The 14,540-nt window shown below is 39.5% G+C and overlaps 1 protein-coding gene across 1 annotated transcript in view; it reads left to right on the forward strand.

Moving 5' to 3' along the window:
* Nucleotides 1-14,540, forward strand: part of LOC142348526 (uncharacterized) — a 127,293-nt gene that overhangs the window by 79,567 nt on the left and 33,186 nt on the right. Inside the window, exon 11 of the mRNA XM_075399899.1 lies at nucleotides 10,632-10,850. Within this exon, the coding sequence (XP_075256014.1) occupies nucleotides 10,632-10,850 (219 nt within the window). The remainder of the gene's footprint in view (nucleotides 1-10,631; nucleotides 10,851-14,540) is intronic.

The following is a 14,540-nucleotide window of genomic DNA, read 5'->3' on the forward strand; positions in this document are numbered from 1 at the left end:
AGGAACATTCCTTCGATGTCGGCGGATACGGCGAATGGGTGTTGTCTGAACCGTAGGAGTACATAGATGAGTTTTTGTAGTAAGTCAGGTCCGGTGAGCAATGACTTTTTAAGAGATGCGCCATGAAATTTAGCTGTTCCGTTTACTATCCTACGAGCCTTGCCTGGCTTGTTAGGATTAACAACCCGCTGGTGTGGTAGGTACTACTCTCGTTCGGAGCGACTTTCCACCTTATGAGCATCTTTGACGCTTACAACGTAGCCCTAGTCTAAATCATTTTGATGGTATTTGAAAACTTTTCACTTAAAGTCTGGTCTTTCGTGAGCCGCTTTTCCAAAGATTTCAATTTAAACAGCGCTGAGAAATAATTGTTGGGCAGTTCGATGTTATCTTCAGCCCATAGCATTCCGACATCGTATCTTTTAACATTATGCACTGTGGTGTTTTCTAGAATATCAAGCGCATGTGCATCCGCGGCGGAAAGAGGGTGTACTTGCTTAAGTGCGCCGTACGACTCCATGTCGTACCAAAATTTTACCTGACTAGCGAGCTCAAATTTCTGTTCCATATTTGCTTTAAAATAAGTCGAGACTCAACCTGAAGACGACGGTAGAGAGCCGCTTAGAACCCAACCTATGGGTAAGCGAACAGGCAGCGAAGTAATCTGAAGGGCGAATGGCATGGTACACATATCATCTCGATATTTCCACAGCAGTATGTAACTGGGTCTAGAACTGCCAGGTGTGCGGGTATGTTTCCTGAAGTGCTTTAATGTTGATCACATCGGTGCCTACATTCAAGTCTGCCTTTACGTAAGGGCTGACTTTAAATGGTTCAAAAGCTTGGTTATTGCGTGGTCTACAGTTAGTTCAACTAACTTAGTGTCTACAACTTCCTCGGTATTTATACTCTTGACTGTTAGTTTCAATGCCTTACCTTGCAAGCCAAATCTGTTTGCAAGATCCTTGGAGAATCAAGAGTAACTGCAAGCGTTATCGCACACAACTAAAGCCATAGTTTCTCTACCTGACAAGCTTGTCAACTGTAATTTAGTCTCCTTAAAAAGGACTTTCACATTACTCACAGATGACAAAGTAGTGGTCTTACTTGTTGATTGGTCACTAGAAAATTTACCTTGATTTGCGCCAGCATTGGAATTATTATTGTTGGTTGAAGGGGATTTTGATGGATAAATCCTCTCAGCTCCACGGAGAAGTGCATTGTGGAAGCTGTTACATCCGTTCTTTCTGTAGCTCCTAAGATTTGGACATTGCCTGAACATATGCTTTTCTCTCAAACATGAGAAGCACAGTTTTGCTTCGGCCACTACCTTTGCTCGCTGATTGGGCGACTTTTCTTTAAATACCCGACACTCCAATATGCGGTGACGATTACCTTTACACACGGTGCAGTGAGGGCTTGGAGGCTTTGCCGATGTTGAGGCTGGCCTTTGAGTGCCCTTAGTATGCGTGTTAGCAGCGAATCTTTTTGAGGCCACTTTGGTCTTTACTACTGAGTTGGTGTTATCTTCAGTTCTTGCCTTTGATGAAGTTTGTTTCTTTAAGTCATGTGCCTCCGCCTTCTCCTTCAACAGATCGTTGAAGTCAAGGAGTGCTGGCTTAACCCAATGTTTTTTCACTGTGAAGAGTGACCAAGACTCTTTCAGATTGGCGGCAATTTTTGAACAGCCGTGTTAAGAAGTGAGGCACTCTTAAGGTCCGAGTTATATGAACGTGATTTAAAGACACCAACAAGACTTGAAGTTGTTGCAGAGTAGTTTATGAGGTTGTCACTATTGTGCATCTTTAATGGAGGAAAAGAGCTGAGTTTGTCTAAGTGTGCACTGACTACTGCCTGTGGTCGGCCAAATTTACGTTCCAGTGTCTTAAGTGCATCCTTATACATTACACCACAGTATGCGAACTCAGCGATGGTGGTTTTAGCTTTTCCAGTTATAAGAGTTTTTAAGTATGTTAACTTGACATCATCAGTCAAGGACTGTGAGTCTATGGCACTTTTAAATTATCCGAAATATTCATGCCACTGCAGGGGATCACCATTGTACTGTGACAACTTCCACTCGGGCAGTGAATCGTTCTTCTTACAAGTAATTGCGTCCGCCAACTGCGTTATCAAATCCGCAGAGTCCAAAGGAGTAGCCGAAGGTGTGGGATGCGGTGGGCCACCCCAACACAACGGGTTTGGTACGGTAGCTCCAAACATTGGCGGAGTGATCGGAGTGACAAAGGTGGGTGGCGGTACTTGTCCATGAACTAAATAGATTTGGTTGAATGAAATCTGATGTTATGTAATTTCGGGACCCTGCTGCTGCTTGTACATGAGAGGAGCGCAGCGATGTAGTGATATGAGGGTTGATTAACCGGTTGTACGGTGTTCATGTTTACAGATGTACGTACAAGTGGTACTGTATAAGATGGGACTGCTGCCGGAAAACGCCAGACATTTGGATCCGGAGGAGCAGGAGGTACGTGGGTTATGGGGACAAAATTTTGGGGGTGGAACTTCTTTTGTAGAGGCGGTGGATGAATTAATTGTGGTACACAAACCTTTGCGGAGGAAATGAATTGTGCAGGCGGAGAAGGTAGTAACGGATTGACATTATTCGCCACGGGGTTATTGGCGTGTAGTGGGAATGCTTGTGGAGGCGAAGGAGCAAAAAGAAATGCAGGTGGGATTAATGGGAAATGCGGTGGAACGGGGTTTAAAACCGGGGTGGGAGGGCAAGTACATTTATGTGTGCTTGTGGAGGGTAAGGTGCTAGCGGTGCATTAGCGATTGCATTTATGGTTGGTGAACGAGGAGGGCTGACTAAAATCAACTTTCCAGGTATGCTCGACCTGCGGGGGAATTGGTGGTCTAACTGTCAGCCATCGAAGTGCATTGTTGCTTGAGACAGTTGTCGGGCTGTGTTCGGGGCGTTTAGTTGAGCTGGCATACCAAAATTTTATGGCGGTGGTGGAGGCGTGTATTGAGGCTGCTGCTGCTCTTGCTTGATGTTGTGTGCAATGTGTGCATTATTGGTTATATTGTTTCAATTTGGATCTTCCGGCTCATGGACAGGGAGTTTGATGTTAGCCTCAACTTGACCATTTAGATTGAGATTACAGTTTGAGTTGGGAGGTTGAGCTGAAGAAACACGAGGGGCAATTGCTTGGTTGGATTGCGCAATGGAACCAGAAAAATGCAAACTCGGTTCATTTGCAGCATCTGCCATGTTCCCGGCCGGTCACGAATTGACCCAATCTTGAACAAGTTTATTGCTCTTGGCTGAACTTCTTTCAGTAAAGAGCTTGCTTTTTTTGCCTGTACTAGACCCGTCTGATGAAAGTTTTGTCATCAACTCAATTTCCTCAAGGGCTGCAGCAGCTACTTGCTTGCGATGCTCTTCCACAAGATGCGTTATTTCCAATTTTCGCTATTGCAATTCAAGTCGCTGCCTGGCAATGCGCAGCTCTGCCTCATGATGTTTCTCAAGTTTCTTCCTTTTAAGTCTTGATATTTCTTAGTCTCGGTGACGCTGACTTGTTTTTTTGAGGTAGTCATCTGTGAACGTGATCTTGAATGGTGAGAGGTATACTGCTCTGCTGTCTCTTTGCTTGGACCGAATTGATATACCCTGGAGCAGCAGCAATGAACTCGTCCGATGTCTTTGTTAAAGTCTTTAACCATATTTCAAGGTTCGTAAAGGCAGGATCTGGATCTTCAGACCTTTGTACTAGATCAAAGACCTCTTCATTCTTATCAACTACTCTAGTAAGAGGATCTTTGCACTTCAAAATCAGACGTTCAATCTTCACTTTCCTGTCTTGCTTATCCACAGCATTGTTAATTTCGCCATAGATGTATTAAGTTTAGCCTCTAATTTTGCCCTCGCGCTATAAAGTTTGTTCAATTTGTCCTGCAATGTTGCCATAATCTAATCAAAACAGGAAACAAAAGTTTAATTTGGTAATAATACAAAAGTACAATCACTTACATACACAACAACACAAAACAAATGGATTAAACCGAACCCTAGTGTGTCGATTTGCCTAGAAGACTGCCAAAGAGTAAAAGTGTTCGTCGAGTACAGAAGTACACCGCGAAGGAAAGAAAAAGCGGTGAGCGTACAAAGCGCGACACGGGACAGAATGGGAGACGGGACGGGCGGGAAGAAACGCCGGACGGGTAACGCACGACGTAGCGAGAGACCGGACGGACAAACCAGAACGCCGGGTGAACAGCGCCCGACGAATTGGGAGAACGATACGGGCGGGAAGGAAACGTCGAGCGAACTGCGCGCAACGAATCGGGAAGACGGTATGGGTGGGACGGAAACGTCGGGCGAACGGCGCCCGACGAAGCGTGAAAACGATACAGGCGGGACGGAAACGTCGAGCGAGCGGCACGCGACGAAACGGAAAACCGGGATAGCACGGGCGGGAGACGGTAAGCCACGAGCGAAGAGGTCGTGAGAACAATGCTAGCAGACCACAGCAGCAGACTCAACCACACAACTTAGCCGTAACTCCAGAACAAACTTAAGTCACACCATAGAAAGAAGGAGAGAAGCTACTGCCAGGCAAACTAGCACAATTCCTTATAGGGCTTCATCTACAAATATCATAATAATTCACGGCAACAAAGTAAAATAACCAAAAGTTGAAAAAGTTGGGAGATTTACTAGCCGTAACTCCAGAAGAAACTTAAGTCACACCCTAGCAAACCACCATGACCAGACAACAAAAGTGCATACAACCAAATTTAATAGAGCTGCAACAAATTGCAAGCAAACAATTGTGGTTGAAGCCATGAAAACAACCAACCGTAACACTAGAACGAACTTAAGTCTCACCCTAGCAAGCAGCGAGACTAAACAACTAGCAAAACAGCAGAAAAAACTTACTAGAGCTAAAAACAACATACTACATCATACAATATTTAAACGGGGACTAAAAAGAAACACAGCGTAACGGAAACAAACAGACGGAAATAGAAAAATGAAACCAGATAACCTGCGGAAAAGGATGGTAGTAAATAAATCAAAAATGGGGAGGGCGAAACGTTTAGTAAAGAGAACCAACCACAAACTAACCGCTAACTCATGAATAAACTAAGTCACACCGCCATTCAGCGGGTAGACTGCCACAACAACGCAAGACTAAGTGACAATCAGGTTATCAAAGGCTTGAGTGAGTTCCGTCTCCTCAAACGCATGACGGGTGCGAAGCGCTTTACGACGGCGCTTAAAAAGTTTTTTTGATCGGGAGGTTGTTATCAAGGACAGGAGGTTGTTCTCATGTGCTAACACTATAGTGAGTGTTTTCAGCTCAAGCGCAGGCCTTTGGTGTAATGCTCTGTACTATTCAAGTAAACTAGGGTCTTTCTGTTTACGTCTAGACATAATGTCTTTCACTCTAGGGATGGTAACTAAAGTACTACACTTCAGGTGATCGTTAATATCAGGAGTTCCTTCTCTGGGGCAATGCACTATAGTTTCTATGCGCTGCTAATACTTTTCAAGCACTGGAATAAGCTGTGAAGGTGTTAAGGGCTTATTGTTGTTACTGCGATCACGGGATAATGAATTGTTCACCACATCATGCCAAATAACTATCCTCTTTTTATCATGGAAGAAAAGACTCAATTGCAATTGAGCATTTTTTTGTACTTTCACCGCGTTAGGATTGAAACTCAGACCCGGTAATGCGTAAATTCTTTTTTTTATATTGTCTTGTAACGCTGGAGGCAAAGTCTTTATGGCTTGATGCAGTGAACTTGCAGCTAATATGAATACCATACAATTTTTTTTTTATAACTTAACTGGTGTGAGCTTTGCTAAAACTCCGAACCTTAAAGAAATACTCTCTGATTATTGAGGGAGAAAAAAAAGATTACCAGTTCTTATTTGCGAAGAAAAAAATCAGTCATCTGATTTTTTTCAAGTTTTGAAAATCTTGACCAAACTTGGTAAATTTTATCATTTTTTGTACAACTGTTCGATTCATAATCTAACAACGCTTTATATAAATCATTGCAAAACTTGCTCAAATTTGGTCAATTTTTTCAACCTTTTTTTCGCTTCGCTTAAAAATGTAACACATTTTACCCTTTTAAGGTACCAACCTCCACTCCAATTTGGTCAAATCCTAATTTTGACCAAACGTTTTCAAAATTGATGTTTTTTAACCAAAAATGTGTAAGGGGTGGGTTATCGGTGACCGTTATTCAAAAAAATCAGTCGTCTGGGGCAATGGGGGCACCAGATTTGCCGGATAAACAATCAATTTATTGCATCAAAACCAAGTTTTTGGTCGAGTCTTACAGTTTTTTGGAGTTTTTTTGTGCCTTGGTTGTGGATAGAATGTCTGCATCCTGCATTTCCTTCATCTTTCAGTTTGCATCTTGCATTTCTTTCATCTTTGAGTCTGCGTCTTGCATCTCTTTCATCTTAGTTTTTTGCTTGCAGCAAATTTATTTAAAGTAGGGCAGATTTCATCCAAAGTTGTGCCTGTGAATAAAAGAGATTTTGAATTGTATAGACAATTGAAGTCTAAAAAAAATTTTCCCCCAATGAGGTAATGTCCGATATAACAATGCATTTCATTGATCGCGGGGTGCTTGCAGTCAATAACACAACCACGCTTATTTACAAAATAAATTCGAGAAGCGATCGATGATACAATGCAGTGCAGAGCAATTATCCCAGTATAACTAATACTGTCGCTAAAACCGCAACACAAACAATCGTTGGAGATCAAATTACGTCAATCAATTAAGGTGAGTTATGCCAATTTTGTAGTTGTACAATTGAAGGCACTGTATAAAGAGAATACACGTGAAGACATCTTCTGAGAAACTCAAACTCAAATCTTGAAATCCATAAATATACACTTATTTAATAAGTTTATCACGACAATTAGGCTAATCGCTAAAGGCCCGTCGCGGCACCAAAATAAAGGTGACAAACACTCTTTCGATAAGTTTTATTCAATTATGTAACGTAACAAGCATCTTCTCTCTTATAACATCAAGGCAAAAAAGCATCAAAGAATTGCAGGCAAATCGGGCTTGATCTCTTTTAGCAGGTATTTGTTTGAGCCGACTTTCGGCTCAGATCAGTCACCGATACAATCTCGAAACATAAAAGAATTAAGCCTAAAAAATACGCATTCGATTTAGTTTTTTAGTAGGCTCAACGAAAATTATGTTAAACGAATTTTTTCTGTGCTTTTCACGCAATTTGTAAAGCGAACGCAAATAAAAAGACGTAAAAAACTTTTCTCGCTTTGTTTAAATAGCGCATTGCTTATTTACACGGTAACAGCGAGTACATTTGCGTTGATTCGGACACGTATAGAACAAATGCTTACCAATCAAGCACGAGAAGCAGAATTGGTTCTCTGCGGCTGTTTCATCACGCTGCCTCGAAGTTTTTTCTTTGAAAATCTGACATCGCCAGATCGGATGCTTTGATTTACAAAGCACACATAGGTGGGTGATCAGGCTTTGCACATTGAGACTGCCTACTAACACTAAATGACTTCGAGCTGAACGCAAGAACTTTCGAAAACACTTGGGTCCTTACAGCACCACTGCTTATAGTGTCTTCTCGGTTTGCTCCTAAAGGAAGTGGTTTTCAAGCAATCATGACCCTTGGCTCTTTCTTTCAATCAGTTGTTGAAATTCAGCATTATTGGGCGAATCAATTCTCTTTTCACAGTGTGCAATGATCATGATTCCTTCAAATTTGGTGGCATTTTCTTGACTGCATGATTCAAGAGTGATGAACTTCGAAAATCTGCATCATAGGACAAAGACCTAAAGACGCCAACAAGACTAGAGACTTTTGTGGGAAAACATATAATGATTTGATTGGAGCTGTGAATCTTATTTGATAGGTAATTTGCCAGCTGGTCAATATGAGCAGTGACAACTGCTTGGGGTTGTCTGAACTTTTGGTCAAGCGTTTTCAATGCATCTCTGTACACTTTTTCACAATAAGCGATTTCTGCAATGGCATCTTTGGCTTTAAATACTACGAGCGTTTTCAAATACGTCAGCTTGATGTCATCACTAAACGCATGCGAATCAATAGCGCTCTTAAAATGGCTGTACCATTCATGCCACTGCAAGGGATTACCTTTAAACTTAGCTAGGTTCCAATCTGGTAGGAGGTCCATCTTGTTGAGAGTAAAAAATTCATCTAGATCTCGAGATGCTGCTGCTTTGTTTTCCTCTTCTATTTTCTAGCGTCTGACACTAGCCAAAATTAGTTCTTTTCTACGCAGTGTGGAAGCATTCGATGTTGTTCTTCATACGGAAGATTTTTTGGAAAGGTGAGACAACTTGCTAGAACATTCAGTATCTAGGACTGAGTCTATGTATTTTCGATCGTTGTTCATTTAATCACCATGTCTCGTGTTAACAGCCTCCAGCCATTCCTCAACTTTCGCTTTATTTTCCTCTGAGTGCTCAGTTTTTGCGGCGAGTGCTCAAAATTGGTTATTTTTAGAGATGGCACTCACTAAGAGATCTTTGCGCCTAGTTTCTAGCCTCTCTACTTTTATGCGTCTTTTGCGTGCCTGAATTGCGTCATCGATACTCTCATAGGCTGTACAGAGCTCTTTCTCAATTTTTGTTCTTGCATCATGCAATTTAAGAACTCGCTCTCCAATAGATTTTGACATTATTACGGGTTTACTTTTAATGGGCTACCGGTATAATGACCTCGAAATTTAGACGTACACAACTACAAACAACTACGGCGGGTGGGATGTAACCGAGAGCAGCAGACGCTTGAGTCACAACAAAACTCTTGAGTCTCGTAACCCCTGTAAATAGAACCAAGGACACAATACCTCAGAAGCTATTGAGACAAAAAAAACGAGTGACGGCGAGCGAAACGTGCAACGTCCGATACTAGGTGAAGAGGCCTGAGGACTTAAGTTCGAACGGCGGAAGCGAAAACGCAAAGGCGGGAAAAGGAACCAAAGCAGGCTTTGGTTGAGCGGACGCGCAAAGCAAGCGGCTAAAAGCACGGAAGACGCGCAACGAAAACGACACACAGCGGAACAACTAGGTATCACAACCAACTAGTTGAATAACCCGTGAGCTGAAATGAGATCACAAAACCAGAAATAGGTAAACCTAGTTAGAAGGGCTCCGGCTTCACGGCAAGTTTCTTATTCTTTTTCGTTCTACAGCGTGGCTTATTGAGCTTACCATGGTGCGTTTTCTTCAGCAATCAACGAAGTGAATTAGGATAACATATTACCAATGTAAGTGACTTTAATTCAAGATGATGCTTTTGATGCAATCGATAGTACTCTTTAACCAAGTTCAGATCCTTTTGCTTGCGCTTGGATACTAAATCAAGGATTACGTGAAGAGTCACTATGCTTGTTTGCTTCAGAAAACCAAAAGTGTTTGGTGAGCCATTATGTGGACAAAAAACAATTGCTTTCAAACGGTCTTGATAACGTTCTAATACGGTAACAAGTTCCGGCAACGCAATTTCGCGGTAGTTATTTGTTCTATGCGATGTTATCGGATTATTTATATCGTCGTGCCAGATGATTATATCACTTTTGTGCCCGAAAACGCTATCCAAGTGATATTGTACAGTTTTTCTATAGTTAATAGCAAAAGGATTCAAGCTTGATATACCAATTTCAGCTGCTTTTTGGTAGACTATTGATGAAGTGGAACAACTAACTAGCACCCAAAATGAATACCATAGGCTCACATGAACGTGTAAAAATTTATCAGTTTCTCAAAATTTTGAACAAATTTTTGAATTTCTTTGAAAACTCGTTTCTCAAGTTCCCTACCCTCAGACACGTTTGACTAATATCAAATTAATGCTCAAATATGAGTTTCAAGTTTTTGTGTCAATTCAAGTTTTTTCAATATGAGATTTTGTCTATTTTGACGCTATAGCAACAATTTCAGGCGCATCCGAGTTTTTTCGTTTGAAATGTTTCGATCCTACTGTTCTTCAGACGTTTCGCATTCAAAATCTTTAGTACAACCGCTCTTGGGTTTCCAGAAGCCTCGCTCAATGTGCTTCGGTCATCAGTATCACTCTCAGCATTGGTGACCAAAACCACACTTCTCTCCCTTTGTAGAGTCCGGATATCAGTTGTGAAATGATTCTGGTTCGTAATCACTGTCGGTGGACTAAAATGTTGTGCCTCGTTCTCGTATCGAGTAATAAACTTGAATGATTCTTGAAAAAAAGTATATAAAAATCAAGACTCAATTTCGAGGGTTTTTTACTATGTATCGGAACAAAGACAAACTCACGAAGAAATTTTCGTTAGCAATTAGCCCAACGACATTGGGTTATGATTGACTTTTATAATCAGTTGAAAAAATCAGTTGGCATTCATCTAAACTCATAAAAAGCAGAGTGCACGCGGAAGACAAACTGCGGACTTTTCTCTCTCAACCAGTTCAAAGAAACTAAAAATATAATATCTGAATTAAAGTAATGCCACCAAATTTGTGACCATTTTCAGCTGTTTACAATGCTTTCTTCGATGTTTTGGACACGAATTGGTCCTCTGGCCAAGTTTTGCATATAATTGTTTTTTATGAAACTGTATTTATGGTTTCGCGTGTTACAGCCACAACCAAAAGTGGAGCCAGTGGAGAAGACTACGACCATTTCTCCCCAAACCAGTTTGAAGACCAAAAAGTGCCGGATATGAACACGGGTTCACAGATAAGGCGGGGCTCTGGCATCTTGGGCAAGAGGGACAGCAATCTGAGCAAACAGACCTCAGTTGCTTTTGTGGACTCAAAGATGGGAGATAGTATTCCATCTACCCCGTCAAAAACATCCGGTACGGATGACAAAAAGTCAGATTTGTTTCGTTCAATTGCTGACTTCACACGGATTGATATATATATATATATATATATATATATATATATATATATATATATATATATATGTTGCCAAATTTTTACTACAACGCATAGTTTTACCTAATTTTTTTTATAGCTGCGAAGCTGTAAGCTGAGCGTAGCTATATTGCGGTGCTCTTGGTTTTTTACAATTCAAAGAATTTTTACAATTCAAAGAATTTGAATTGTATTGGGGCGCTGTCTTTTTTTTTTAAGATCTGTTCACACATTTTCATGATTTTTGAAGTCAAATTGGAGTAGTGATTTTGGTCACGCCGAATCAGGAAATGGAGCGAAAAAATGAGTGGTTTTGCGGCGTGAAATTTTTTCGCTCTAATTTTAAAGTTGAGTGCGAAAATGGTATTTGAACAAAAATTCGGTTTCTCGATGGTGGTTTTTTGTTCACATGCGGCAATTTCACTCTGATTTTTACTGTTTTTTCGACTTTTTGGATCGGATTTTTTTCTAAATGGTTTTCCCAATCCACTCACAGCTCATTCTAAGCCTATTTTTTTGTTTGAATTAAATTTTCATTTCTCGCTAGTGGTTTTTTTGTTCACATGCGGTATTTTACCATTGATTTTTTGTTTTTTTTTTATTTTTTTATCTGATTTTTTTAAAATGGTTTTTTCAATTCACTCATAGTCCATTTTAGGTCTAGTTTTTCTGTTTAGTCAATGAAAATTCTTTGAATTGTACGTCAGGACTTGTCCTGCTATGTTTTTTTGTTTCGTCGTTTGACGCTCTTTTTTCGTTTTACATTTGTTCACACAGCAAAGCTGAAAAAGTCAAATTTTCTGAATGACTTCTTCCTCTCACTAACAGCATTTGCGCGCGTGACGTCATTTCTCACTCGCTTTAGCAAAGGCTTTTTGGTTATTTGCGTGATTAGAATTTGATCATACGTGACTTACCTCACTCAATAAAATGACTTTTGCACTTTAAAACTTAAGTTTAATTTGAATTTGTTTAAGGTCAAAGGAACTCATATGTGCAGTAAAGGTCCCTAATAAGAGGCTTCTGTGGAATGAATTTTAACAATCGTTATTAATTTATTGTTGAATGTTTTTTACCTTTTTTATTGAGTGGCGTCGATTTTTTTTTCAATTTAGATCTGTATCTGTTTCTATCTCTATTATGTGGCACGCAGGTCTATTCTTTCGCAGCTATTCCGGCAATCTGCCGGCTATGTTAATTCTAATTGCTGACTCATCACGCGTGGATTTCTTTTACCTGAATTTAAAAATAATTCTGACCATTTCTCGGAACTCTTTTCTGGTGTTAACGAAAAAGTTTTTCAAAATTTCTGAAACTTCTGAAATCTTTAAAAATTTCAAAAGTTGACAAATTTGTCGAATTTGTCTCCGGCGATTTAGATATTCCTCTGCGCTTTACTGTTTTTCTTTAATCTTAATTATCAGCAATTTAATACGGTCTTCAAAAGAAGCGATAACTTTTATTAATTTTAAAGAAGTCAGTAACAAGTATATCTGTTGTATTTATGAAATAAGTACTTTTATGAAAAATTCAGTAAATCGCTTGCACATTTCCTATTCATTACGACGCAGGGGTATACCCCAGAAATTCCGCTTTAGTAAAAGTGGCTCGAAAATTAGATACATACAATGAACGAAATTAGGAGACATCCTTTGCATCTTACATTTCGCAAAAGGGGTTCAGCCGATTTTGCGAAATAAAAGAACATTCGGAACGAAAAGTAGGTTACAAATTTTGTAGCACGTTTCGACTCAATTTAGGTATCTATTAATTGCGCACATTTTGAGCATGCAATAGATACATTAATAAAGATTTAATTGAAGCTTTCAAAGCTTTAAACTGCTTTAAATACATGCAACCACAAAAACTGATTTTTTGCCGAAAAATCCCTCGCACATCAAAGGTTTGTTTATCAATGTGGGCCTGGCCGATTTAAGAAAATAGTATTAAACAGTACTAATAAGTAATGAGTAGTAAAAAAGCACTATATTCAGTAAAAAAAAATAGGAATAAAGTACTACTAGTAGTAATAAGTTAGGCTTAATTAAATAAGTAGTATTTAGGTTAGGCTTAATTGCGGATTATATGCGAAATGGAGCTACATTTCGTGCGAAAAATTGATGCATATATGGAGCAGATGCGCGATACAAGCCGTGCAAAAAATAGGTTAGAAATGTTGTGCTTGTATTTCGCGGCTAGGATTAGGACACTTTTGCAAACACGGGTTGCTAATTTCCGTTCCAATTTGGCGGTTTCTGCTATAGTAGCTCTTTTCCGCATTATTTTTCCATTTTCAATGTATTCAGATAGTAAAAACGAAAACAAGATACACGCATCCGGCTTATCTGCCCGGAACGATTTGGGTATACCTCTACGTCGCAATGTTAAATAATTACGCAGAAAACGCAAATCAGTCGAAAAAGATATTCAGTAAAATGAATACATTGTCCTCCAAGTGGTCTACCTTCTATATGTGTTTTGCTTTTCACCTATGTTTTGTTTCTCTATTTTCAACAGTGTTGTCTTTCTATCGGTATTGCCATTTTACACCTATCCTTACATCTTAAAACAAGTTAGAGTAGAGCGTCTCAGTAGAAACAATATGGTCTTTCCAATTTTTTTGTAATATTTTACGTAATTCCATTGTTGAAAACAAACATCTTCAGACAGATAGGGGTTGGTATTGTTGTTTAATTGTCGATGAGTTCAATTTTAGTATCCAAGGGATGTGATTTTTTTAATTGCTTTAACCTCATTAAAAAATTGTCTGATATCATTTTCAAAATTTAGAAGTTTTCATCGAAGTTTTATCAAAGCTTGTAGCACGTTTCGGCTCAATTTAGGTATCTATTAATCGCGCGCATTTTGAGCATGCAACAGATACATTAATAAAGATTTAATTGAAGCTTCCAAAGCTTTAAAAAGCTTTGAATACATGCAATCATAAAAGCTGATTTTTTGCCGAAAAATCCCTCGCATATCAAAGGCTTTGTATAGCAATGTGGGACTGGCCGATTTAAGTATGTAGTTTTAAATAGTACCAAAAGGTAGTAAGGAGTAGTAATAAGGTACTATAAGTAGTAATACAGTAGTAATAAAGTACTACTAGTAGTAATAATTTAGGCTTAATTAAATAAGTAGTAATTAAGTTAGGCTTAATTGCGGATTATATGCGAAATGGAGCTACATTGCGTGCAAAAAATCGATACATAAATGGAGCAGATGCCTGAGACAAACCGTGCAAAAAACAGGTTAAAAAGTTTGTATTTGTTTTTCGCGGCTAGGCTTAGGACACTTTTGCGAACACGGGTTGCTGTTTTCCCTTCCAATTTGGCGGTTTCTGCTAAAGTAGCTCTTCTCCGCAATATTGTTCCATTTTCAATGTATTAACAAAATAAAAACGAACACGAGATACACGCATCGGTTATATCTGCCAGTGACGATTTGGGTATACCTCTGCGTCGTAGTGTTAAAAAATTACGCAGAAAACGCAAATCAGTTGAAAAGGATATTCAGTAAAAAGAATACATTGTCCTCTAAATGGTCTACCTTCTCTATGTGTTTTGCTCTACATCTATGTTTTGTTTCTCTATTTTCAACAGTGTCGTCTTTCTATCAGTATTGCCATT

The sequence above is a fragment of the Convolutriloba macropyga genome, chromosome 10 (assembly GCF_964194025.1).
Source record: "Convolutriloba macropyga chromosome 10, txConMacr16.3, whole genome shotgun sequence".
NCBI classification, from domain to species: domain Eukaryota; kingdom Metazoa; phylum Xenacoelomorpha; order Acoela; family Convolutidae; genus Convolutriloba; species Convolutriloba macropyga.